This window comes from Chelonia mydas, chromosome 5 (genome assembly GCF_015237465.2).
Source record: "Chelonia mydas isolate rCheMyd1 chromosome 5, rCheMyd1.pri.v2, whole genome shotgun sequence".
NCBI lineage: Eukaryota > Metazoa > Chordata > Testudines > Cheloniidae > Chelonia > Chelonia mydas.
In genome coordinates this window covers 70,549,617-70,573,654 of record NC_051245.2, presented here as the reverse complement: position 1 = coordinate 70,573,654, position 24,038 = coordinate 70,549,617, and the positions used below count along the sequence as shown (strand labels likewise).

At 37.9% G+C, this 24,038-nt stretch overlaps 1 protein-coding gene across 3 annotated transcripts in view; it reads right to left on the bottom strand.

Annotated features, from left to right (window-relative positions):
- Window positions 1-1,977: 1,977 nt before the first annotated feature.
- YTHDC2 (YTH domain containing 2) overlaps window positions 1,978-24,038 on the bottom strand; it is a 50,086-nt gene continuing 28,025 nt past the window's right edge. For 2 of the 3 annotated variants that reach the window (XM_037901557.2, XM_043546781.1), the window contains 14 exons: window positions 23,472-23,554; window positions 22,300-22,405; window positions 20,586-20,705; window positions 19,732-20,004; window positions 18,641-18,767; window positions 17,729-17,934; window positions 16,557-16,752; window positions 15,868-15,977; window positions 12,608-12,900; window positions 10,891-11,068; window positions 8,292-8,495; window positions 6,478-6,660; window positions 3,643-3,750; window positions 1,978-3,451 (listed from right to left, as the gene is read on the bottom strand). In XM_037901557.2, the coding sequence (XP_037757485.1) occupies window positions 3,670-3,750; window positions 6,478-6,660; window positions 8,292-8,495; window positions 10,891-11,068; window positions 12,608-12,900; window positions 15,868-15,977; window positions 16,557-16,752; window positions 17,729-17,934; window positions 18,641-18,767; window positions 19,732-20,004; window positions 20,586-20,705; window positions 22,300-22,405; window positions 23,472-23,554 (2,160 nt within the window). In that variant the 3' untranslated portion in view covers window positions 1,978-3,451; window positions 3,643-3,669. The remainder of the gene's footprint in view (window positions 3,452-3,642; window positions 3,751-6,477; window positions 6,661-8,291; window positions 8,496-10,890; window positions 11,069-12,607; window positions 12,901-15,867; window positions 15,978-16,556; window positions 16,753-17,728; window positions 17,935-18,640; window positions 18,768-19,731; window positions 20,005-20,585; window positions 20,706-22,299; window positions 22,406-23,471; window positions 23,555-24,038) is intronic. The other variant, XM_037901558.2, reaches the window with a different exon arrangement.

The window sequence follows — 24,038 nt, the reverse complement described above, 5'->3', positions numbered from 1 at the left end:
GTTGAAGCCCTTGCTTCACATCAGCATCTGGAACAAGATGTGGTTCTTGCCCCACAAAGCAATGAAGATAACCAAAGTATAGTAATCAAAAACATCAGTACACAGGCTCTGAAAAGTAGAATGCTCACCTCAAAAAATGCCTCTATGCTCATGTTTGAGCCAGTAGGATTTGAGGAGGTGGTTGATATACAGCTGACATGACCCCAAAGCGGTGGAATATACAAAGATGACCAGACAGACCACTTCCTGCTACTGTCCCATGTTGCAGAAGACTCTTTGCAGTAATTCAGTTACCTTAGATGTGTGTGTGTGTTTGGGGGGCGGGGCAGGAGGAAGTGTCCAGGCTGGCACTATATCAATGAACTTCCTATGGACTTAAATGGACAAATGTGCGAAGAACCATCAATAAGAGAATTTGGGTATAGGGGCATGGCACTTCCCACCAATAGGACAGTTCCACCAGTGGAACCTTCTAATGTAGACAAGCCTTTAGATCCCAAAGTGAGTCTAAGCAAAGGCTGGGCTAAAATTCAGGCCCTTGGTCTAAACATCAAGATATGTTTGTGTGAATGTATTGGAAACTAACCACCATCATGCAATTTAACACCCTATATTTAAATATTTGTGTCACCAAACTAGATAACTATTTTGACTTGAAAAAGTAGTTATCTAATTTAGGTGAGAAAATGATTGACAGTCAGGATTAACAAACATTCCTCCTGTATTTTTATTTAGAAATATACAAATGCCTGAAAGTGACTTTGAACAGCAAAAGGAGAACACCACAAATGTTCAGTCTTCTTAGTTCCAAAATTCCATCTCTCAATAACACAGCTTCTTCAGTGGTAAAGACTGAAGACACTTGGATCTAGTAGAAAACTCTGCTGGAAGTTTTTGCCTATATCAACTTGTATTGCTATTTATTGCACAGGTGTTTACAATCCCCTCCACAGACCATACCACAATTATTATTGCTGCATGTCAAAAACCGTCAGGATGAGCATTTACAAATCTTTAACTATTCACTATTAGTTAATTTTCTATCTCTCATGTTAAAGTGGCCTTATAAACCATTGGGAAGCATATTATTATTAATATACTATAACACTCACCTTACAGATGTATGAATTAGAGGTTTTAACTCCTTTGCATCCTCATGTCACAACGGCTATTGTGGTACCCTTCAGGTTTCTCAAGACCCTCCCATACTTATACTCGTAGCTTCTTTATGGCACAACCCAAATTTTACCTATGATCTTGGTACTCAAGCCATTACTCATTTTTTATTTTGTCCTGCCTGAGGCTGGAGTCCAGTTTTCCCTCTGAGACACAAATAGTGAATACCTGGAACTAATAGCCATAAAGAGACAACAAGAGAGGAAGAGGTCTTGCTACTTCCATGGAAAAATGAAAAAAATCCGTCCAGGAAACAATAAAAGCAAGGCCACTGGACCAGTAAATTGTCTTCTCACTAGAGGCAGAATTTCTAGTAAATTACAAGATAAACAGAATTTAGCTTCTAGTGTCCTTTCTCTATCAGCACTGAATTACCCTGGTTTTGTAGGGATTAGCGGAGATGGCATGCTCAAAAAAAAAAAAAAATGGAAAACTCATCCTGATGTCCAAAGCTGGCTCTAAACTCCACTTGCATCACTGGCCCATAAACTGAGATGAAAGATGTAGACAACTGCAGGAAGTGTGGTCATTATGGAAATTACTACCCATTCCTGATTCAAAATATTTTACGCTGTGCTTTAAAACATCTTGGTTCAGAAAAAACTCAACTTCTTCCATACCTAACTAAGAAGAATTCAATACATTTACTAAATTCGTTTTACTTTCTGTATAATATACTTCATTTTTAAAATGTGTTTTTCCACTCACTGTAGTATTTACATTGAATTTGGTCAAATAGTATTTTTACTAAGATCATCTACTCCATATACAAGGGCTAATAATTTGAAGACATCACAAAGCTAAAACTGAAACAACTTTATTCCAGAAATTCCTTATTTCTAATTTCAAAACACTAAACAGTTAAATGCATAATATGAAACTATGGTCATTGTTAGTAAAATTTAACAAGTGAAAACGTAATTACAACAATGTACAGTAGAATCTAATTGTAGGTGATCTCAAACCAAGTGTGTCAAATCTATACACGAAAAACTTAAGTTAAAGAATAAAAATCCATGCACAATATCTTAGTTGATGTACTGTACCAATGTTCCCACAGATAAAACAGAAGGATTTTCTTATTTTACTCTCTTTTCCCTGATGTTAAGGCCACTCATGATTTTTTTTCTCTTGTGAGTGTTTTAAAGTATAGAACTCCAGTCCTTTCCAAAGTTTTTAAGATTACATATCTTCCCTAAACAATAATGAGTGTTAAAAGGGAAAGTATGCTAACTATTCTACTTAAAGTTCAGTGAAAGTTATCACTGAACTGCTAGCCTTCTATCTTCCCCATCAAAGCAGTGCAGGAACTTCATGTATATCCTAAAAAGTCAAGTAACACAGTATGGGTCCCTATGTACATGTACAACAATACAAAAGCATACATGCAGGTCGGAGAAGAGAGCAACTGGAAAATTAGGTCTTCAACAAAAGATGCTACTTGCTAGAACCCAAGGTTTTTGCCTTTGGCTTCAGCCTTTGAAAAAGTTTATTGACTTGCTGTACAGATGAGAAATAAGAAACAATGAGAGAAGTATCCATTTTACGAAAAGGGAATTATGAGTACACACATTAAAAAGATAGTGGGGACTGGAAACTCGCTCTGGAACAACCTTCAGGCAAGGGAAAGCCTTCCTTCTCTTTCCATTCATGCTGCAAATTTAAATGCAATTTTTATTTAGCTAGGAGGTGCACCGTCTGCCCCCATCAGTTGTCAGCATATATCCTGCTCTACCCCAATAATAAAAGTAGCCTTGAGCATCTAAGTTGAGAAATCTTCAACAACTACATCTGGAAAATACGGTTCTCAAGAACTAAACGATAAAATGTGAAATTCTAAGACTAATTAACATTACACTGGTTGCTCCCAAACCTTCTGCTGCATTGGGCTGCTCTGAAAGGAAAGGGTCTATTTAACTGCCTACTGTACTATTTAAAACCCACCAGCAACTTCAGCCTGCTCCATTGTTGTAAACTTAATATTTAAAGTTTCAAAATTGTTTAGATATAAATTGCACACTGAATGTCACACAAATAAAACATACATCATTTTTCATTCAGTCAAAACCACACTAGCAAAATGCTGTTATCACACTTATTACTGTGAGCTTACTGAAACCCTGCTCCATTTTATTTTTATTATGCCAAGTTTAGAGAAATGGTATCAATTCCAACAGCCCATTTCACTACATGGCTTTTCCCCCTTCTATTTGTGTAGGTGCTGAGCAGTGCTGGTTCTAGTGGTTATAAAACAGATGTGTCTCAGCAGCCAGAACTGTAAAATTCAAGGAGAAAAAGATTAAGAAAATTAAAACAAATCTATACTTTCTCCAACAAAATTCATCAGCAGCTATTTTCTCTGATAGTTACCATTAAAACTGGTGAAAACACATAGTATAAAGACCAGGAAAAGTTTACTGATGATCTACCACAAGAAAAATATGACTTTACATGTCAATATAATACCTCAAGCGCGTTACTGTAAATTGTCAATCAATCAGTTGTGTTTTTCTCTCCTAAAGGAATACGATCCCAAAGCTGTAGCAACTGTTCTCCAACCTGTGGTTCCAATTCCTGCAGACCAGAAGAGTGAAAACTTAACGACACATTTAATGCTAAGAGGCATGTTACAGGATGGCCACAACACAAAGAAGCCAGTTACAGCAATGGAGGTAAAGACAAAATAAACAGCGTTTGGTTTTTGTTTTGTTTGAAAGAGCGAATCCCATTTCCTATTGATACATACTAAGTACAATCAGATACAGGTGTTCAACAAATTATATTACAGAAATCATCACGTTAGATACTCAAAAACTATGGTGATAAGTGTGGTATAAGAACCTTTATAGTACAATAGAAAAGTTGAGCATACAACCTAGCCTGGCTCAGCCAAAAAAGCAAAGGTAAAATGGCAAAGTGTCCATTGGCTGTATTCTCAGAATTTTGAGATAAAATGATTCAAACTGTTTATATGTTTCCTCCATGACTTTTCCTAGAACAGTGGTCAGGGCTCTTTCCTGGTAGACCTGCTACAGAACTCTAACACTCTCACACAACATTAGTTTATACAAAAGAACACCCTAAGCACAACTAAAAAAAAAGAACACAGATGTAAAGAGTTAGAGTCCTTATGCTCCACTCCGTTCAAGAACTGTTCAGCTGAGCGGGGCATACGGATTTGGTTATAGTTCACTAATTTGTGCTACTAGACTCCAGTGCAAGTCAGGGTTGCACAGAAGGAACCCTCATTTAGGACACTGGCATAAGGATTTGTAGAGATTGGGCACAGTAGAGCTCCATTTTGCCACATTCCTTCCCCTCCCCATCCCATCCCGCTGACATAATTCACCCTCAGAACTAGGGGTAGCTGAGCACAGGAGGTAGCAAAGTTGCCTCCACAAGTCTTCGGTCAGTGGCGAGTTTCCCTGCACAGGGGGAATTCTCCACAAGCTATCTCAAGTCCATATCTCGCTTACGGACACAAAAACATCTTTGGGCTGAGACAAAAGTTCAGGATCTCTCAGTCCTGTTTACCGCCTGTATTGCTATGCGGACCCTAGAAGCATCCTATATGCGTTGTAAAAACCTGAGCATAAAGTGGTTTGACTTCACATCAAATGTGACAGACTTGCGAAGATCTGGCTTTCCTTCAATTGCTCATTATATTCAAAAGCAGCATGGCATGCCCTTTGGCCACATTGTCAGGATGGACAAAAACACCCCAGCACACTATGCTCTCAAATCCTCCATCAACTCGTGAAGGGGTGCATGCCTTGATACTGCACATGGGGCCATCCCAGAGATTCACGGATTCGCAGGATTGAGCCAGATCTGGAAACTTCATTACATGATGCCTGGGGAGACGCCATCAACTGCAGTCACTCTGGCTGGTAAAATGGTCCCCAGCAGACTACGTGTGTTTGATACCTCTAGTCGCACGTGGCCTCAGTCTGGAGAACTGGGCCCAGAGAGAATCAAACCCCACCCACCAACTCTCTTTCAAGATAGTGATACAGTCTCCTAAAACTATACAAAAAACTCAAGGTCTCAGCTTTGAATCTTTTTGGGTGAGAGGGACTTTAGCTATCATTGCTGACAAATCTGAGTATTGCTGGAAATGCATCTCAAGTTGTGGTCCTCTTAAACACTGTGAAAAGCAAGTTAGTTTCCAATTAAATGAGGTTCTCTTGGACATGGGAAAACCTACTGTGTTGTTTTCAAATTAAACAAAAAGTTGGCTGGATTTGATGAGCCTATTTACTCTGTATAAAAACAAACAACCCCAATTCAGAACAAGCTTCAACCAAGCAGCACAGAAAGGCAAGGCAAAACAGTGCAGGAGAAGGAGTAATTCCAGAGGATTTTTGACTACCATCTTAGCAATAGAGTGTTGATGAACAACACAAAACCATTATCTCTTTAGGACAGATGAGTTTCTAGAGCATAAGGACCTAAATTTTTTTTTTTTTTTTTTTTTTTTTTTTTTTTTTTAAGTAAATTGCCATGTAGATACTACAACTGGCACAAATTTACAGGCTTTCGGAGGGCAGCATTATATGACAATTTTAATGTACTATATATCTGGATAAAGTCACAGCTAATCAATTTCTAAAAAAATCCGAGGTGCTAAAAATTGTCTCCAAGTCCATTCCCACAGTTCATGAAGTAATCAAACTACCTGCCAATTCCTTTTTGACATTATCATTGTTTAAAATATTATAGTCAAGCATGTAACAAAGTGTTCAAAAGACCTATATTCTATGATTTTCTTCCCTTTCATAAATATTCAGTAAAAAGTACATTTATATTCCATTTCATGCAAGAAGATACACTGTCTTGATTGGTTTAGAGACATTTCTTTTAACAAAAAAACCAGAGGCTTTACAGCATGTATCATTCACTGTGAGATGGTTTTCTCTATAGTTTTTAAATACATGGGTTAAACACCCTGGGAATGATAATGAGTATTGCTTCTGCAATACCATGTCTTCTGCTCTATACTGAAGATTTCAACCTTCTTTTGAAGAGGCGCTCCTCCTTCTTACCTAGCAAAGCCTTTAGTAAGTTAGTGGTAACACAACCCAGCATACCAATAACCTGAATTGAAGTTTACCGGATAGGAAAGATAAGAGTGAGCAGAAGCTTGAAAATCATAAAAGAAAAAAAACCCATGCATTAAGATTATTATATAAAATGGAGAGTAATGAAACCACAAAAATTACCCCAGCAATATCCTTTTAAATACACTGTATATTCAACACTGAGCCGTGTAAACATATTTCAAATGAAAATAAATGCTACCTGGCCATCCCTGCTTATTTGTACTTTCTTATTATCATTCCAAGGGTTGAGTAAGTGGTGTGCAAACTGAAAGGGAAGACTTTCTTTCCGGATCCACTCCACCTTAAACACTCCTCCCAAGCCTGTAGAGCCCCAGTCCTGACTTTTCTCACGTCCTATTTCTGAAGACATTCTAGCAAAACCCTGTGGGAAAATTTAAAATAAAACATATATTTAATTGAAAGACATAAAGCTAATCAGATTGTATATAATCAAATAATACCCTTCCATCTTGGAATAAAATAATCATTTGTATTACATTGACATTCTTGGATTAAAGGTACAAAGTACTTCACTCAAACATCAATCCTTCACCTCACCCCCATGAGGCACACAAGTATATTTTACTCCTTTTCCAGATGCGAAACAGAGGTATAGAAAAGTTAAGTAGAGGAATGAAATTTTTCCATATGCAATTCATGTCCCTTGGTGCATATGAATGGGATTTTTGGATCGGAATCACCAATTTGTATACTGGGGTATTAGAATTTTCATATTTAATGAAGCTGAACAACAACTCAATGTACTTGAACACCTCATCCAGCACTATTTTTCTTTCCTTGTTCAAAGACAGAAATAATCAACAAGATATATAAATGTATGAAATGTATTTAATGATCTTCAAAAGTATAAAAAAAATCTAGTTACAAAAATCTGTTCCATGCACTGGAATGCAATTAGACCAAAACATGCAAAACAGAGCAAATTTAAAATTAGAAGGAATACTTGTTCAGCAGAGACTAGTTTTTGTAATCCATCTTGAAAATTTCAATGGTGACAACTGAAACTAATTGCAACTTCACTTCAGTTTTTTCACCTAAATGCCTGAGGTAATATATTAAACAGGGAGTCTAACACTGATGTGGATTTTTCCCCCCCGCAAGGTCTTGATAATTTAAACAAGAAAAATACTGACTAAAATTTTATTATCTTGTATATTGAAATGCAAACAAAATCAAAAGTATAATAAAGCAATAAAGTACATGGCAATAATATTTTAATTTTCCAGTCGATTTATGTTTATATCTGTAACATCTGATCACTGAACTAAAAATCAGTTGTCTAGGTGCAAGTGATCACGACCTAATTACATTTGTAATTTACAAACAAAACACAGTCCCGACCAAGAAGCTCTATCTATATAGTTTATCCAAGAGAAGATTAAAATGTTACTTCATCATGGTCTACAAGTACCTGCATGAGGCGATTTCTGACCACAAGAGGCTCTAATCTAGCAAAGACATAACAAGATCCAATAGCTACAAGGTGAAGCTAGACAAATTCAGACTAGAAATAAGGCACAAGCTTTTAAGATCCATGTTAATTAATAACTGGAACAACTAGAGATGTGGTGGATTCTTCATCACTTGAAGTCTTTAAAACAGCCCCATGACTGTTAGAGAAGGTTGCCATAATAAGATCACAAATGTACATTATTACATATATTTTTAGCAGTCAGAGAAAGAAAAGAATGAGGATACCCTTAATTATTTTCCCGCTTTGTTTTTAATTCCAGAGAACTCATGGAGGACACAAACATTACTCTGACTAAGACTGAACTGCATCCAGAGCGCCTCGGCTTTTCATTGACTTTCCTGCATTAGTTAGGGGAGACCCCAGAGGGATATGAAATGTTCTTTCTCCATCACTACTTATTAAAACATTTGTAAAGATTTCAAATCATAAGCAAAACTCCCATTCTGTGCATGGTAATTTGTTGCACTGATATGAGACCACCAGAATGAGCTAATTTTAAATGTTAATTTAAGACTCACCTGAAAATGTCCCGATCCTTGAACTGAAAATACCAAGTAAACCATGCTGCTTTCCCAAAAGGCTCTATTTAATTTTCGTTCATTACTTGGAGTTGTAGACCAGATACCTTTTTGTTGAGAAATATCAAGGTTTCTCAAGTTGCTGCTCTTCATAATGAAGTATCGAATTGGCATATTTGGTCTGGGTGAAGGAGACTTGGATCCCTGCAAAAATGAAGCAAATTGCATTTCTAATATTTGAACAAAGCAAAAATCCCCTGCTTAGCCTCTTTTCACTAAGTTCTAGCAGAACTATAGTCTTGCAGAAAGACGAATTTCTGACTACACCAGTGAAAACAGGACAGGTTTGTTTCCCATCATGTAAAAATCAAGGAGGCCACCAAGCATAAGTAACACCTTTAACTCCTTCATCCACAGACTCTGTTCCAGTTGACAGCCTCCAAAGCAGAAATTTCAAGTGTAATTAACTAACTTTCCATTTTAACAAGCAAGTGACAAGAAACGACAACTGAAACTAGCTATCTGACTAATAGCAATTGAAGGACAGGTGTTGGTACAAGTCTGCAGACAGGCACGGCCATGTAAGAAATTTCCATTTCTGCAGATCAATTGCCACCAACTCAGATTATGAGAAATGAGTAACATTATCCAAAATAACAAGGAGAAGAAGAAAATGGTACTAGCCAAACATCCCATTTGAGATGAACAAATTAATTTTTGGCATATTTTCCAAAGCTGTTAATTTAGGGAACAGTATAACTAGGAGAATAGTTCAAAGAAGGATAGCCCTAAGCACTCTGCAGCAATTAGAAGTTGACAGCCCTTTTGGTAAAGCAGGCTACAGTCTATGATAGGATTAAGGTAAATTATTAATGTCCTTGTCACACCCAGGAAATGCAAAGTTTTTTCTCCTCCGTATTATAGGGTCAGGAAAAAAAAAGTCAAGAGATCAAGAGTCAAAGAATTAAATAAGAAATCAATTAAACCTGCTAGAGACAGAAGAATTCGGGGGGAAGACAGACAGATTGTTATAAAAAAGGAGCAAACAGAGCAGATTCAGACATATCAGCCTCCTGCACTAACCTATTTATTGAAATGCAAGAAGCAGACTGGATCAGTATCTATGCAAATACTGTGAGAAAGGGGAAGAGAGACAGTGACTGAAGGCATACTATACTCCCTATGTATGTGAGTGGAACTGAACTCAACCAGTCCACTGAAATATTTCTTCTTGTGGAGTGCACATAGCTATCACAATGAAGCTACAAGACATAATACAAGTGCCACAAAATTCAAATGAGAACCAGAGAGTGTGGCCCTGATGCACATTATTAAAGGAAGTGGTGGGGAACAGACTCTCAAACAAAAGCCACAATAGCAGGAGAAGTCCAGGTGCTAAATCTCAGTCTATTAAGAAATTGCACACCAACTTCATTGGCAATCACGGCAATCTGATACTTTTTCTAAAAATATCGGCTAGAAAAGTTATGAAAAAATATTTTCACCTGACAAGCAAAAGGTTTGAGTGGACTTATGAAATAGTGGCTACATTCTGATTTAGGAACATTTCTGCAGTTAAGAAGTTTGCATTTTTCAGATACATTAAACAGATACCGAAGAATATAGTGTAATTGTAGGTGGAAAGCCCTATCTCCTATAACAGTAAGGGAGATGAACATGAAGGAAGACAAAATGGAAAAGACCCAAAGAAAACGGAAGAATGAGTAAGAGGTATTCAATGTAGCAAAAGAAAATTTCAAGTTAAAACATACAGTTGTACAATTGCTGATCAATTTACAGTCCAAAAATGTTAATGCTCAGCTGTGAACTAGAATGCAAGATTATTCCTTATGAAAATGGTAGCTGAATTCTCCTAATGTATTTTATATGGCTTTCAAATTGTGGCAAGCACTATATTAGTCTAGGGATATTATACCCATCATCCCAATTTGAGTGATTAGACATCTCTTTTTAGATCTCTGCCCTTCTATGTATACTTGGTACCTAAAGGTAATCTCAGATTCAGACAATTTACTACCAAGGCAGATTACAGATGCATGCTAGTATACCTCCATAGTAAGGCTGCACCAAAATTTTCCCATTAAAGGGACCTTTTTACATTGGAAAGATGAAAAGGCCTATTAGGTCATGCTACTAATTAATTTGATAATCTGATTGCTAAATAATTAAGCACATGGCATTTAATGATTTTCATATATTATTCTAAAACCATGAGGATAAAGCAAGGTGAATTTAATTCAGTAGTAATGCATACGTGTAAATAAGAAAGATACATATTCTTGCACACATATGTAGCAACATGCTCTGTATGCTGCATGCCAAAAGCTTTCCAATTCATCACACTATGAAGAATTCCTCTGATAATAAATTTTGTTGTGTTCAAACCATAGTACTAAGGGTATTATTGTAGAGTGTAAGCTCTTAGGGGCATGAACTCCTTTACATTTGTATAGCACTTTATACATTAGGACCAGGAGCCTCGATTAGGGTCCACTGTTCTTTTTACCTCTGAAGAATGACGGCAAGATTACTTCAGATATTCTATAGTTGAACACTTATGAATAAAATGATAATTTACCTTTCCAGATGATGGAGGAGAAGGACTAGCACATGGGCTGGGATAACTACTACTGTCTGTGGATTTCACAGATGACTGATCTGACCTGTCATCTGAACTTCGTTTAGAATGCAAGATACCTCTTTCTTTGTATTTCTGTGGCGGGTGAAATGCTGGAGATGTAGATTTCATTAGGACTCTGAGGGAGGATAGGTGAAGATATAAAACTGTTCAACATAACAAATGGTTGGTACAAACAGCAATCATAGCAAAAAAAATAATTTAAAGCTTCAGCTAAAGCTTCAAGAGCCTTCAGAATGACTACATACATTACATTACTTAAACAGGTTAAACAATTTTCAGTTAACTTTAAATACCAGTTATTTGTTTTTGGAGGATGGGGCTTCTGCTCCTTCTTTCCAGAGACAAATTTGGTGGAGAGGGTGCACTGGCAGCAAGCTGCCCCATCAGAGGACAGACATATTTGGAAATATATAGTATTCTGTCATGCCCACTCATGCTTCTTAGGACAGCAAGATCTTTCAGTTGATCTTCCTTCCTAATGATGCATGAGACAGATCGCTCCCTTCCCTACCCCTCAATCAATCTGATTCTGAATTTAAGTGTCACGCTGCTTGACAATTAAGAAATGATTTTGGTGGGGTTTTTTTTTTTTTGTAAAGTTAGAACATTTTACTTTTGAGGGGACTTGACATTATGGACACACAAAGCATGGTGGGAGACCACTGCAAGAAGCAATTTTTAATGCCATCACAATATATCATATGTACAGCTCTGCTAGGTGCCTAACGAAAACTGTCGTACCACACAGCAGAGTTAGGTGTTTTATTATTGAAGTTTACATTTCTCTTAGTATTAGACTTGCATTTAGTAGACACTAAACATCAGACTAACTATTTTTAAAAAGGCCTTTGAAAAGAAAAGTGCTTGTTTCTACACAATAGACCTATGCCAAGCGTCATGATCCATAGGCATCATGCAAGGTTTAAACAACTGTATGACAAATTTGAAATTTATCACGGTATAATTAAAAACATCTGTTTCTATCCATATCTTTGTAGAATCCTCTAGAGGAATGGAACCTATAGAACAGCCATAAACCTACCAACACAACAATAAGAATTTACTTCATATCTAGTTCAGGCATGACTTTGATTTCAATCTGGTTACCTTTGTATTGTAAAAATAGTTATTGGTCTATTTTCTCCACCATGCTCCCTGAAATATAACCTGAAAGAATTCAAGGTACCTTGGAAATACATAAATAAAATTAAGTAACATTTTCTTCAAAGTATAAAAATGATTACACCAGTAAATTTGATAACTTGCTCCTGTCTCAACAGGGCATGGCTTTTCATAGTGCCATTTATGAGTAGATTGGAGGAAAGAGATAAATGAAAACAAAGTGGGGACTGAAGAATTAAAATGGAATAGCAAAAGTGTGAGGAGGAGAAAAAGGTGAGTAGGCACAGGTGGAATAAGAAAGTGAGACCCGCACAGAATGACCAATTTTCACTTTGTGAGTAGTCGCCTGTGAAAAGTGAAATTTTCTGTTGAATACACACATTTGAACCAGACTTGCTTTTCACAGTTTGTCCCATTGAAAACTGTACTATTTCACTCTACTCAACAATCACTGTCATGATTTTGCCACAAACGGAAATACAGATAGCACTTCTCCACCTAAAAAAATTACCACTAATTTCTACCAACTTACTTTTCAGCATTAGAAGAGTCATCAGAGAATTCTGTTTCTGCTGAGCTTTTCCTACTGCTATTTGATCTCCAAGAAGATGCTAAGGGAAGTTCTTCAGAAGACATAGGTCTTGGTCTTTGCCCAATTCCTGAAGGTTGCTGTAAGCCTGCAGACTGCTCTTCAGTACTTAAAACAGCTATGATTGCTCTTATAGTTGCTTCATCGACTTGAGACCAAGGTTTAGAAGGAGCTCGCATGCGGCGCAGAAATAAACTATGCCATTTCTGTCTGAGTTGCAGCAGCAGACTGGCAGCCTGTAATGAATTTCACCTCTGTTAAAAAGGACCGATTGCAGACAGAGGACTCCCCACCCCCTCAATATACAAAGCGGCAATATGTGACATTCTAGAGAGAAAAATGTCCAAAATGTGGCATACATAATTTCTGAGTAAAACTGAAAATCAGTTTTAAAACTACTATCCTATCACATTGTCTTGTTTTCTGCATACACTTCTCCAGCTTTTTTCTGAAATAATTTTAAAACCACTTTTATGTTGCTTCTCCATCTAATCTTTCCCATGACTTTGCTTGTGAAATTCTATTTCCTGACTTTTTATTTTAAAAATAACTTTTTTTTTATATAAAATATAAATACAACAAAACAGAACGTTTCCTGAGTTTTTCTTATTCAGATTTCTCAGCCATCTCTAATTTTTTATTTAGAACCTATTTTTCATTTGTTCACCTGTTTTTCTTTTACCTTATACCAGAGGTGGGCAAACTACGGCCCGCGGGCCACATCTGGCCCACGGACCCTCCTACCTGATCCCTGAGCTCCCGGCCTAGGAGGCTAGCACCCAGCACCTCCCCTGTTGTTCCCACTCCCCCGCAGCCTCAACTCACTGCGCCGCTGTCGCAATGCTCTGGGTGGCAGGTGCTCGGTGCTGCGCGGTGGCGTGCCTCGCTCCAGCCGGGCGGCGCAGCTTCCTGTCCTGGTGCTCTGGGCAGTGCGGCTGTAGCACCGCCAGCCACCAGAGCTCCAGGCAGCACGGTAAGGGGGCAGGGAGTGGGGGGGTTGGATAGAGGGCAGGGGAATTCGGGGTGGTAGTCAGGGAACGGGGGTGTGGATAGGGCTCGGGGCAGTCAGAGGGCAGGGAACAGGGGGGTTGAATGGGGGCAGGGGACCCAGGGGGGCAGTCAGGAAGGAGAGTGGGGGTTGGATGGGGTGGCGGGGGGCGGTCAGGGGATAGGGAAGGGTGGATGGGGCAGGGGTTCCGGGGGGAGGGGGGGGGGATCGGGGGTGAGAAGCGGGGGCGGGGGCCACGGCCAGGCCACGCCTGGCTGTCTAGGGAGGCACAGCCTCCCCTAACTGGCCCTCCATACAATTTCGGAAACCCGATGTGGCCCTCAGGCCAAAAAGTTTGCCCGCCCCTGCCTTTTCTATGTTAATTCTCTTTCCAAATACATGCATGCTTCTGTCACAGTTGGATTAAAAAAAAAAAAAAGTCTTAACTGAATGCCTTTCCTTAAAATAGATTTCAGCTAAAACGAATGGTTTAAGTAACAGTTCAGTGTGGACATTATGTGAACTAGTCAAAGCCTTCCTAGCTCACTTTAAAAAAAGCATTCTGCAGATCTCTACATTTGTCTGTATTGGGTCTGATACGCTTTTGCCTAGTAGACCATGCTCCTCATCCTAATACAATTTTAAGAGGGGGTATTAAGCTAAAATGCCTGTCTCATTAGTGTATTTTCACCTGCTACTTAAAAGGGAAGAGATTGTTTGCTCCCCCACAAAACTCTGTATCTCAGCATTTCCTATTTTTCCTTCCAACCACCTCTGCCTTTCCTTCTCCTGCCAACTCCAGATTGCACCACAACATCTCCTCCCTACAGTGCTGATGCCCAGCTTTGCCCAATGGTGCCCAGTCAGATTCTTTCCCAACCCAGATTCACTCAAGATTGGCAACTTCCCAATTACTATCATTATCATTACCACTCATTCCCCACCTCCCTCAAGATTTGCACTCTCTAAATTCACCCATGACAGTTCTCATATTTGGCTCTCTCCGCTTGCCCTCTTCAACTCCAGAAGTGATCACTTTGCCCCCAGCTTGCTCTAGCTCCTGCTACTCCTTTCCTCAGGCTACCTAACCGGGTTCTGCTGTGCAGCACCACCTAAGGAAGCGGAAGCAGCATAGCGTTGATGAGTGTTTGGTGCTCAACAGGATTCACTTAATGGCTGCGTGCAGTTAAAACAGGAAAATACAAAAGGTAGCTTCCCTTACGGAAATGTAGGAGCTGCCAGAAGAAAAAAGTTAAGACCTGTGCATCTCGATAATGTTTGATGGAGCCCCACAAACAGACACTGCACAAGGGCAGACATTTATTTACTGAACAAGTTTTAAGGGAATTCCCCAAATGGAAGACTCACTGACTTTTTTTTTATTTGGTCCCCAAGCAAACTCTGATGCATACATTTAACAGTGGTGTTATTTTTACAATGGTTTCTGGTGTAAAGGAGATGGCAAACAGATTTGGAAAAGTGACACTCAAACCGGAAGCAAATATAACCCCCACCACGCCAAAATCCCAGATTTCTTTCATTCATACTTTCCAGTGTTTCTGTATTCCATTTATAATATATTCTCCCTTACCATCTTACTTTTCAGTGATCTGTATAGTTATAAGCCCGTTTACAACATGAGGTTCTAATCCTACATTTGATAATGCATATCCTTGTCCCTATTAGGTTCCAAGACTTAGACTTCAATGGGACTCATACATAGAGGTATCTGCATTAATGGATCTCATTGCAGCATAAGGACATTAATTTGTTCCAATAGCAGAAATGCATTACATTACATTTATTACTTCAGTTCTTGATTAATTCAGGAGAAGGCAGGTTGTGAAAAAACCCTTCTGTCTTGTATAAATATATCTGATAATTTGCAAAGACATTAAGAAAAGTTGTGGGCAAGTAAGCATATTTATGTCAATATATGATATACCCAAGTCTTGACCACAGTCACACTGAATCCTTAAAAAAACAAAAACAAACCAAACCTTGTTGCTTATTTCAACCAAATATTTCTATTTAGGTCTCCTAAGGGTGGGGTGCATGTTTGTGTGTGTTTTAAAGAAAGATGCGCAATTATTTTCAACGAAATTCTGGAAGACCCAACTATTTTAAAAATCACAGTAAAGGGAAGACATTCAGAAAGCAAACAGTATTTGCTTCTTGAAAAGGGGTAGAATTATTCAGTTAATACATTACCTACCTCAGGATCCAGTTTGAAATGTAGCCATTCATCTAGCTTCAATGCAGCCAGATTAGCAGTTGTTCTGTCTTCCATCTCGCTATCACTACTATCATTAAGAACACCATCCACTAAATTAACATAATTCAAAAAATAAAAGTTAAGTCAGTATTTTTATTAAATGGTGTACTTGTATTTTAAAATATGAAAATTAAATTTCTTCCCCCACTAGTTTTCAACTTTTCTGTTTAACATTTTCTCTTTTTTCCCTAGTTCTAATTAAAGTGAATGTTAAAATATAAGTTTTCTGTTTAATTTACTACTATAAAACTTCTCACAAGAGAGTTTGTTAATTTGGAGTATCTACCTCTACTTTTTGATTACTATACCTCTACTTCAGTACTGCTTTTATTCCTCAGGTCCAATGAGAGTCCAATCCTTATGCACCGGACAAAAGGCATTCATTTTTTCTTTCATTTTCTAATATTCCATTATTTACTCTTTAAATAGTATAGTTCAAAAAAATTCCAGGACGTTTGCTATGAGACCATTAACACATTTTTGGATGGTTGCAAAAGCTATGGTTTTGGCTTTGACCCTCACAATTTACCCAAAGTGCATTAAATATTCCTGTATAAGCAGCACTGAGGTTCCAATATGTCAGAGTATTGTATATTATTTGAAAACTTCTAATTCCAAGTACACTGTACCTCTAAAGGATGAGGGCTCCTGTAAAGCATTACTTGGTAACCTAGCTGGACCACAGAAGAGGGACACAGTGACAGGGGTCACAGCTGAACAGCATCTGATGTTGGCTATCCTGTGTGCTCTAGTCATTTCATCATATATAAGCCAGTCTGTGGGGAGTGCTTGAATTGCTGCAGCTTGACCATTTGCTGGAGGAATCTGTTAGCAAAAGCAAACAAGGCTCTTGTACCATTTATTTGTTAGATAATCAAAACATTCAAGAACAATTTAAAATAAACTGGTTGCAGAGCTGTCACAGTCATAAAAGTGTCACTGACACTGTGATTTTTCCATTAGTCCATGACAATGTGGCACACGGGGTCACAGTACCAATCATGACGGAAGGGTGGCCAGGCCAAACCCGAGCAGCACTGTAACGCCATACACCAGGTTGTAATGGCCACAGCAAGGAGCCAGGCCCAACACTGTGGGATAGGAGTTGCTGCTGCAGAGCCCTCCGGCCCCACTGCAGGGCTGCCCATTCCCTCGGGGTAGAACCCCCGCCCATAGCTCATCCACACACTCGTTAAATGGTACTCCCATGACTTTACACACCATTTCCTCCCAAACCTGTGACTTTTACTAAATTTACTATGACTGCTCTGAGATTTTTTTTTTTTTTTAAAATGCCATAACAAATCTGCAGCCCAATAAACTGTTTTATAGTTTAGGATTGTAAAATAAAGTACAGTAAAAATTAAAATTTATTATAGCTTTATAGCCAAGTTTCTTTAGTTAAAAACAATAATATCCAAAGAAAATCTAGGTTAATGCTTCAGGGCAGAAATCCTAGTTGCTACTGTCAGTCCAAACCCAGTCAACACTACATGTCAATAAATCTTCAAAACAACTCCATGACATTGTTTGGTAATTTTGTCTCATTCCCCAAGATAAGACGATTCTGGTTTCAGTCCACGTGAAGACGACTAAACATATACTGCTTTTAAAACATAAGCTGACTACAACCCATCCAGCCAATTTACAAAAACATTTTCTTTATCTTCCCTATAGTGGTTAATTTCATGCATGCACACGCTCTTTTAAAGGAATGAGAACTAAGAGGAGACATTTTTATAACTTTTCACAAACAACGAAATCTGTTCTTACTTGTGGGCTATTCGTTTAGAAATGTTACCTTTTTATACTGAGGCTGGCTAAGAACAGAGGTAGGATGAAATCGCACTCTCTTCTCCTTCGGGCCAGTCAATACGAGGTTCTCTCTATCCACATGCACTAGATTTGGATACATCCCAGCCACTAAAGCACCTTTCACTACAGCCCAATTTTCAGAGTTGGTGTTAACATCTCGAATATCGCCTCCACCTCTGGCTCTAACAAAACCTGAATCGAGGAAAAAAGATTACTGGATGTTTTAAAAATCATACATTTTAAAATTTCCATTTGAGTGAAAACAATGTATTTATGCTTTATTTTATGAAATCCCACACTGCTTTTTATAACTTTCATACTAGCTAACATAGTATGTATTATTTCCATATTTAATGCAACAATTTGGTTGAGACCCTTCAAGTTACTGGGCTTTGATATACTAAAATAAAGTGGCTCTTTATCGCATACAAAATACTGAGAATGAAGACCTTGTATATGTAAGTTATTTAATGGAATAGAAATCCCAATGAAACATCAGACCAGATCCTGGACCATTTTAGCCAAAATAATTTAGAACAGCCATTAAGTCGCTCCAAGTTACACCACAGAAGCCAGTTCAGTCCACCAGTTGGGCCCAGGAGAGGAAAGCCAGCTTAGAGCCATCTTCTCCTTCTTAGGACCTGCACCATTCAAAGCTCAACTGGACTTAAGAATCCAACTAACTCACTGTGTGTTAAACTTGTTTAACCTGAAACGGGCTATGTTGCATAATGCGATGATCAAACTTGGCTTTTGAGTGTCTGTATTAATATGTATTACACAAAGAAGAAGTTAGGATGGCCTTGAATTTCATTCTTGTTAAAATTTGAATAATTCACTTGATAATGAATCTAGTTTGTTCAAAAACGTCTTCTTGGGTTTTTTTTAAATTAGTTACCTGATGCTCTGAGCTGACCGAGCAACTGTGTTCTCATTCCTATGATGATTTCCATAGTAGCCTGAGAGAGAAAATTCTTCTCACAGAAGGCTCTCTCCCAGCCATCACTTCGTGCCTTCTGCCATGCCTGCAGAAAAATATTTTTTCAAATGCCTACAAATGTGTTTAAACTCAAATCTTCCATGTGATTTTTTATTGTATTTTATTTGAGTATAGTACAATGCACTTCAATTGAAGAGAGAAACAAAAGTTTAAAGGCATTAAGCCACCTGGATGTTTTTTTTGTTATCATCAAGCAAAATTCTCTCAAGTCAATATAATGCATCTCAAAATTATTACTTTTTGGTAATATATTAAGTGTAATTTAAAATTAGAAATACATCATCAACTACAACATTTAGAGTTGAATTAGGTCAGCAAAATCATGCTTAATAGATTAAAAAATTTCCTCACATATAAAATTTCTAGTGGGTTCAATGGGAGAGTCTACTAGGAAAGAGTCTACAAAGGGACAGTCTACTAGGAAATACTGAAATTCTTCACAAAGGACTTACAGTCCAGCTATAACTTTAAAGCAGGGGTGGCCAACCTGTGGCTCTGGAGCCACATGTGGCTCTTCAGAAGTTAATATGCGGCTCCTTGTATAGGCACCGACTCTGGAGCTGGAGCTACAGACGCCAACTTTCCAATGTGCCAAGGGGTGCTCACTGCTCAATTCCTGGCTCTGCCACAGGTCCTGCCCCCACTCCACCCCTTCCCACACCCTCCCCTGAGCCTGCCATGCCCTTGCTCCTCCCCCTCCCCCTCCGAGCCTCCTGTACGCCACAAAGCAGTTGACTGGGAGGTGAGGAGAGGGAGCGGGAGGGGGTGATCGGTGGGGCTGCCAGTGGGCAGGAGGCGCTGGGAGCCAGGGGGAGAGCTGATGGAGGGGCTGCTGACGTATTACTGTGGCTCTCTGGCAATGTACTTTGGTAAATTCTGACTCCTTCTCAGGCTCAGGTTGGCCATCCCTGCTTTAAAGTGTACCATTACTTTTATATGTAAACTAACTATTGCCATCAATACTCCTTCTGTAGATGAAATAATAATACCTGGAATGCCCTGAGAAGCGCCATATGGTCACTAAATGTTCCTGCAGTAAAACGTTTTCTACACAGCATGGCTGCACGTTTTTGTGAGGCCTGTGTAGGTAGGACAAAAGGGTCTCGATATGCAAGAGTGCAAGCAATGGTAAGAATAGGATCCAGGCACTTCAAAACAACAGCACACAACACCATTTTACCAAGGTGTGGCTCTACAGGTAAGTCAGCCAGATGATAACCAAGTTCCGTGAGATCTTCCCAGGTATCCATGGCATCTATTGTCTGATTTTTTAAAAAAAAGGAAAGAGAAGCTAGCAAGTTTAGCATAAAAGCAGGAAGAGCACACCATCCAAGTGACAGGATTAGTAAAATACCATATACTAGCAACATAATCAGACCCAAGTTTGGAATGACTTCTTTATTCCTCCTCCCCCTTCCTTCAGCCACGATGGTCAAGAAGGCTACAATCTCTAGGAGTAAGTAGTGGCAACACAGACCCCCGCCTCCCCCACCCTAAAGTGCCTGAGAACAATAAAAAAAGATGTTACAGCTATTTGTTTATGTCCTTGCTTGCCTGTATAGTATGGATAAAGGCTTTGGATAAATGATGGTTACGTCTGGTGAAGAGTAAATGAATCTCTTCCCCTACCCAGGGTATAGCGTTAGCCCGGTCAGCACAAAGTGAAAGCCTGAAACCACTTAACAAGAAGACTTCCATTAAGCCACTACCCAAATAGAGGCTTTGTCTGGGAACAGCATGCTTCTTGAATGTAGAAAGTCTCCCACCTACATTAATGTCTGTGCCACCAAGAACAGAAGTAATAAACAAAATATTAATGTATAAATCTATTTCGTTTACTCACCTTAAGCATCTGAACAGCATTTCTCACAATTAAGGATGGCGGAGGATCTGGGGCTTTCATCAAAAAGTCAGCAATTGGACAGTTAATTGGTGCTAGCAGTTTCGTGTGCAAACAAAGTTCCTATAAATTAAAAATGGAAAACCATTTACAAAAAACCTCCAAAAAAATCAGTTTCTTATACTGAATATGGACTTTACGTTCAACCTTAAATATATGTAATAGGATACATCATTCAAATCTTAACAAAGAGAAAATCTGTAATTAACAAAGCAAATGGTAAAATACTATATCTTCTCCTTCCACAACACAAATCATTAGGCATGGAGTGAATGCAAACTGTGCAAGAAAGCAACTCTGCATCAAAATATTAATGCAGTATTCTATACAATTCATAAGCACCTACATTGTGCAAGCAAAACAGGTAAAATTACACACTCAGTTTTGGCCTCTTTATAAGTTTGTTAACAATGGGGCTAGACCAAAAAATAAGGAATTTAAAGATTTAAAGATTTTCATGATCACTAAAGAAATCTTTAGACTAAAAGATTGTAGTACTGCATATGTCTGCATCAAAGATAGAACACTATGTAAACACTAACATAGAGAGGCAATGGACAAAGTGAACACTAAAAAATAAGTTGTCTCTATTTTTCCTTTTTAAATTAAAGAAAAAGAATAGCTTAAGTATCACACTCTTACAGCTCATTTATCCACTACACTATCCATGACACAAGTATTAAAATACTTATTAAAAAGTGATTGGATATACAGCTACTTTAAAATCTCATTTGCAGTTTGTCTTTTAAGTAAAACTAGCACACTATAAATACACTGTCACTCTGAAATCTAGCTGATTTCAAAAAAGTGAGTTGAGTATCACATAGTACATATGCCCTGAGTGTGTGAGTAACAGTAATATTTTCCTTTATAGCACTATCAAATATACAAAATAATTTGGAAAAACCTGAGAAATACACTGTTCTCATCTCTTACTTATAGGAATCATCAATGTTATTCATGATTACTGGAGGTAAAAATTTCTGAAAGTGTGATTTTTAAATGACAATATCCTTTAACAAATTACTAAATCAGTTCTTTTAAATTAAAACTAGTCCAGCTTCAGGAGCAGAGCTGCTGTGTTACTGTATGCTACAATAGATCAATTTAGTAATCTGATAAAATAAAACATCAACTTCAAATTTTAACTGTAGGCTGAGATCTTGCAATCTATTTTCTTTATTATCTCACAGATATTTTTATACCCATATTAAATTAAAGTTCCCTGGAAAAACATTAATAATTTAAACATTGACTTAACTCTAGAACTATGTACATAGATCTCATCTTATTTTATTCTACACTTGTGCTTCTCCAGAGGCACTCCAAGTGCCCGTCTTGTTTTCTCCTCCCATCCTCCGCTTCATACTCAGAAGTATGAATGACTTGCCTTAAGCAGCTTCCCAATTCAGATACCAAGCACCCATCCGTGGTTTTATGTTAGTCCCCAGCCCCTATCTCTGCTCCCATAATGCCTCTACACTTTCTTGGAACATGACAAATTATCCCATATCATATTTTTACATCCTTATAATATACCCAAGGTTATAAGTATTCAAGACAGGGACCTTTTTTTCCAGCATATGTTTTGTAAAACAATGCGTAGACTTATGGTAAAACAACAGAAAAAAATAATAGCTTTCAAGTGACGATCCACCTGTAGTGGCATTCTTAGAAGTTCTGGAGTCTGAAATTCCAACATATTCTGAAATCGGAGCCTGCTGAAGAGTCGGAAACAGATTCCAGGCCGACAGCGTCCAGCCCTTAGAAACAAAATATTACTTAAAAAGACAGCTGAGAATCAAATACAAAAAGTGTGTAAAAAAAAAAAAAAGCTCATAATGAAAAAACAAAAGGAGATCTACAGTCAAGCACATTTAACAAAGATAAATATACTACTTTTTTTTAAACATGCAGACTTAGATTTTCCAGGAAAATGATCTAATCTTCCTAAAACAAAAAAATTGAATCACCAAACTGGACAATTATAACTCCATTGCAGGATCAAAAGAGAGCAGGTGGAAACTCTTCAGGAAGAAACACCTGATTTAAATACAAATGGATTTGTCAATTATACTAAGATCGACTCTGGCAGCAGTGTGCGGTTGCTAGATAGTGGTGAGGGTCTGTGACATACAGAAGGTCAGATTAGATGATCTGGTTGACCCTTCTTGCCTTAAACGCTATATGATTCTATGAGTGAAGAGAGGCTTTAAAGTAGGTGTAAGTGTAATTTTCACTCTCTAAGGCCCCTTTACACTCCCAGAGTGGCACAAAGTGATGCTTGTAGTATAAGTGAAAATAAGGGCCAAATGTTTTCAAAAACCAGCAAACAGCAAGGCCTGGTCTACAACAAAAATTTAGATCAACCTAGCTACATCACTCAGAAATGTGAAAAATTCACACCTTTGAGAAAAAATAGTTAAGCCGACCTAAGACCTGGTGCCAGGTCAACAGAAGAATTCTTCCATCTATAGTGTGGACAAACCCTAAGAATTGTGAATAAAAAAGCAAATAAGTGAACTTCTATTTTCAGACTTGTATATTATAACAATTTTCCCAATACAAAAGTCTGGTTAGGTTAAATCTTTTAACATTATTCAAGCCTAATTTGAGTCTCAATGTTTTCCCTGTAGTAGTAACTCCAATATTATAATAGAGACACAAAGCTTTTAAATGATTTTAATTGTATTTGGATGAAAGAAATACATTGACAGTTCACATCATAATACTTCCTATTATAAAGGCAATGGTCTGCCTCCTTACTACATTTAACGTATGCAAAGTTCGATGTTTGTGAAATAAGATTCAACGTGAAATATACATTACCTGCCTTTTCTCTGAATGGCACTGGCTTTTGAAATCCACACCATTTTTAGCATGGTAACACAGTTCAGTGCATCAAAGGACTTCTACAATATTAAGGCAGAGTTCATATCACAAGAGCAATAGTTGGATTTAATAGGGTACATTAAACAAAGCAACGTAAATTATCTTAATTATCAAGCTAAATTCAGCTACAATAATTACAGTAATTGGACCTGGGCATGTTTAAAGCTAGTTAACTATAACCAAGTGTTTATTTAGAACCTACTTCTCTTCCTTACAAATATATAGACACCTTTTTAAAATTAAAGCCAAAGCCAGATCTGTTCAATGTAATTTTCTGGCTATCAGGTTCTTTTAATTTATAATGCCTAGTATAGCACAGAAAGTGAGTTGCATTTCCTCTCGCTTTACCATAGGGCTAAGCATAAACATCTCTTGTTGTTGTACTTGATTAAAATTTTATTTCTTCTTTGCCACATTTGTAAATTATTACCATATTTTCCTAAATTTGGTATTTGAGTGCAAAATACAATCATACTAAACATTTATAACATTCTTTCAGTTGTC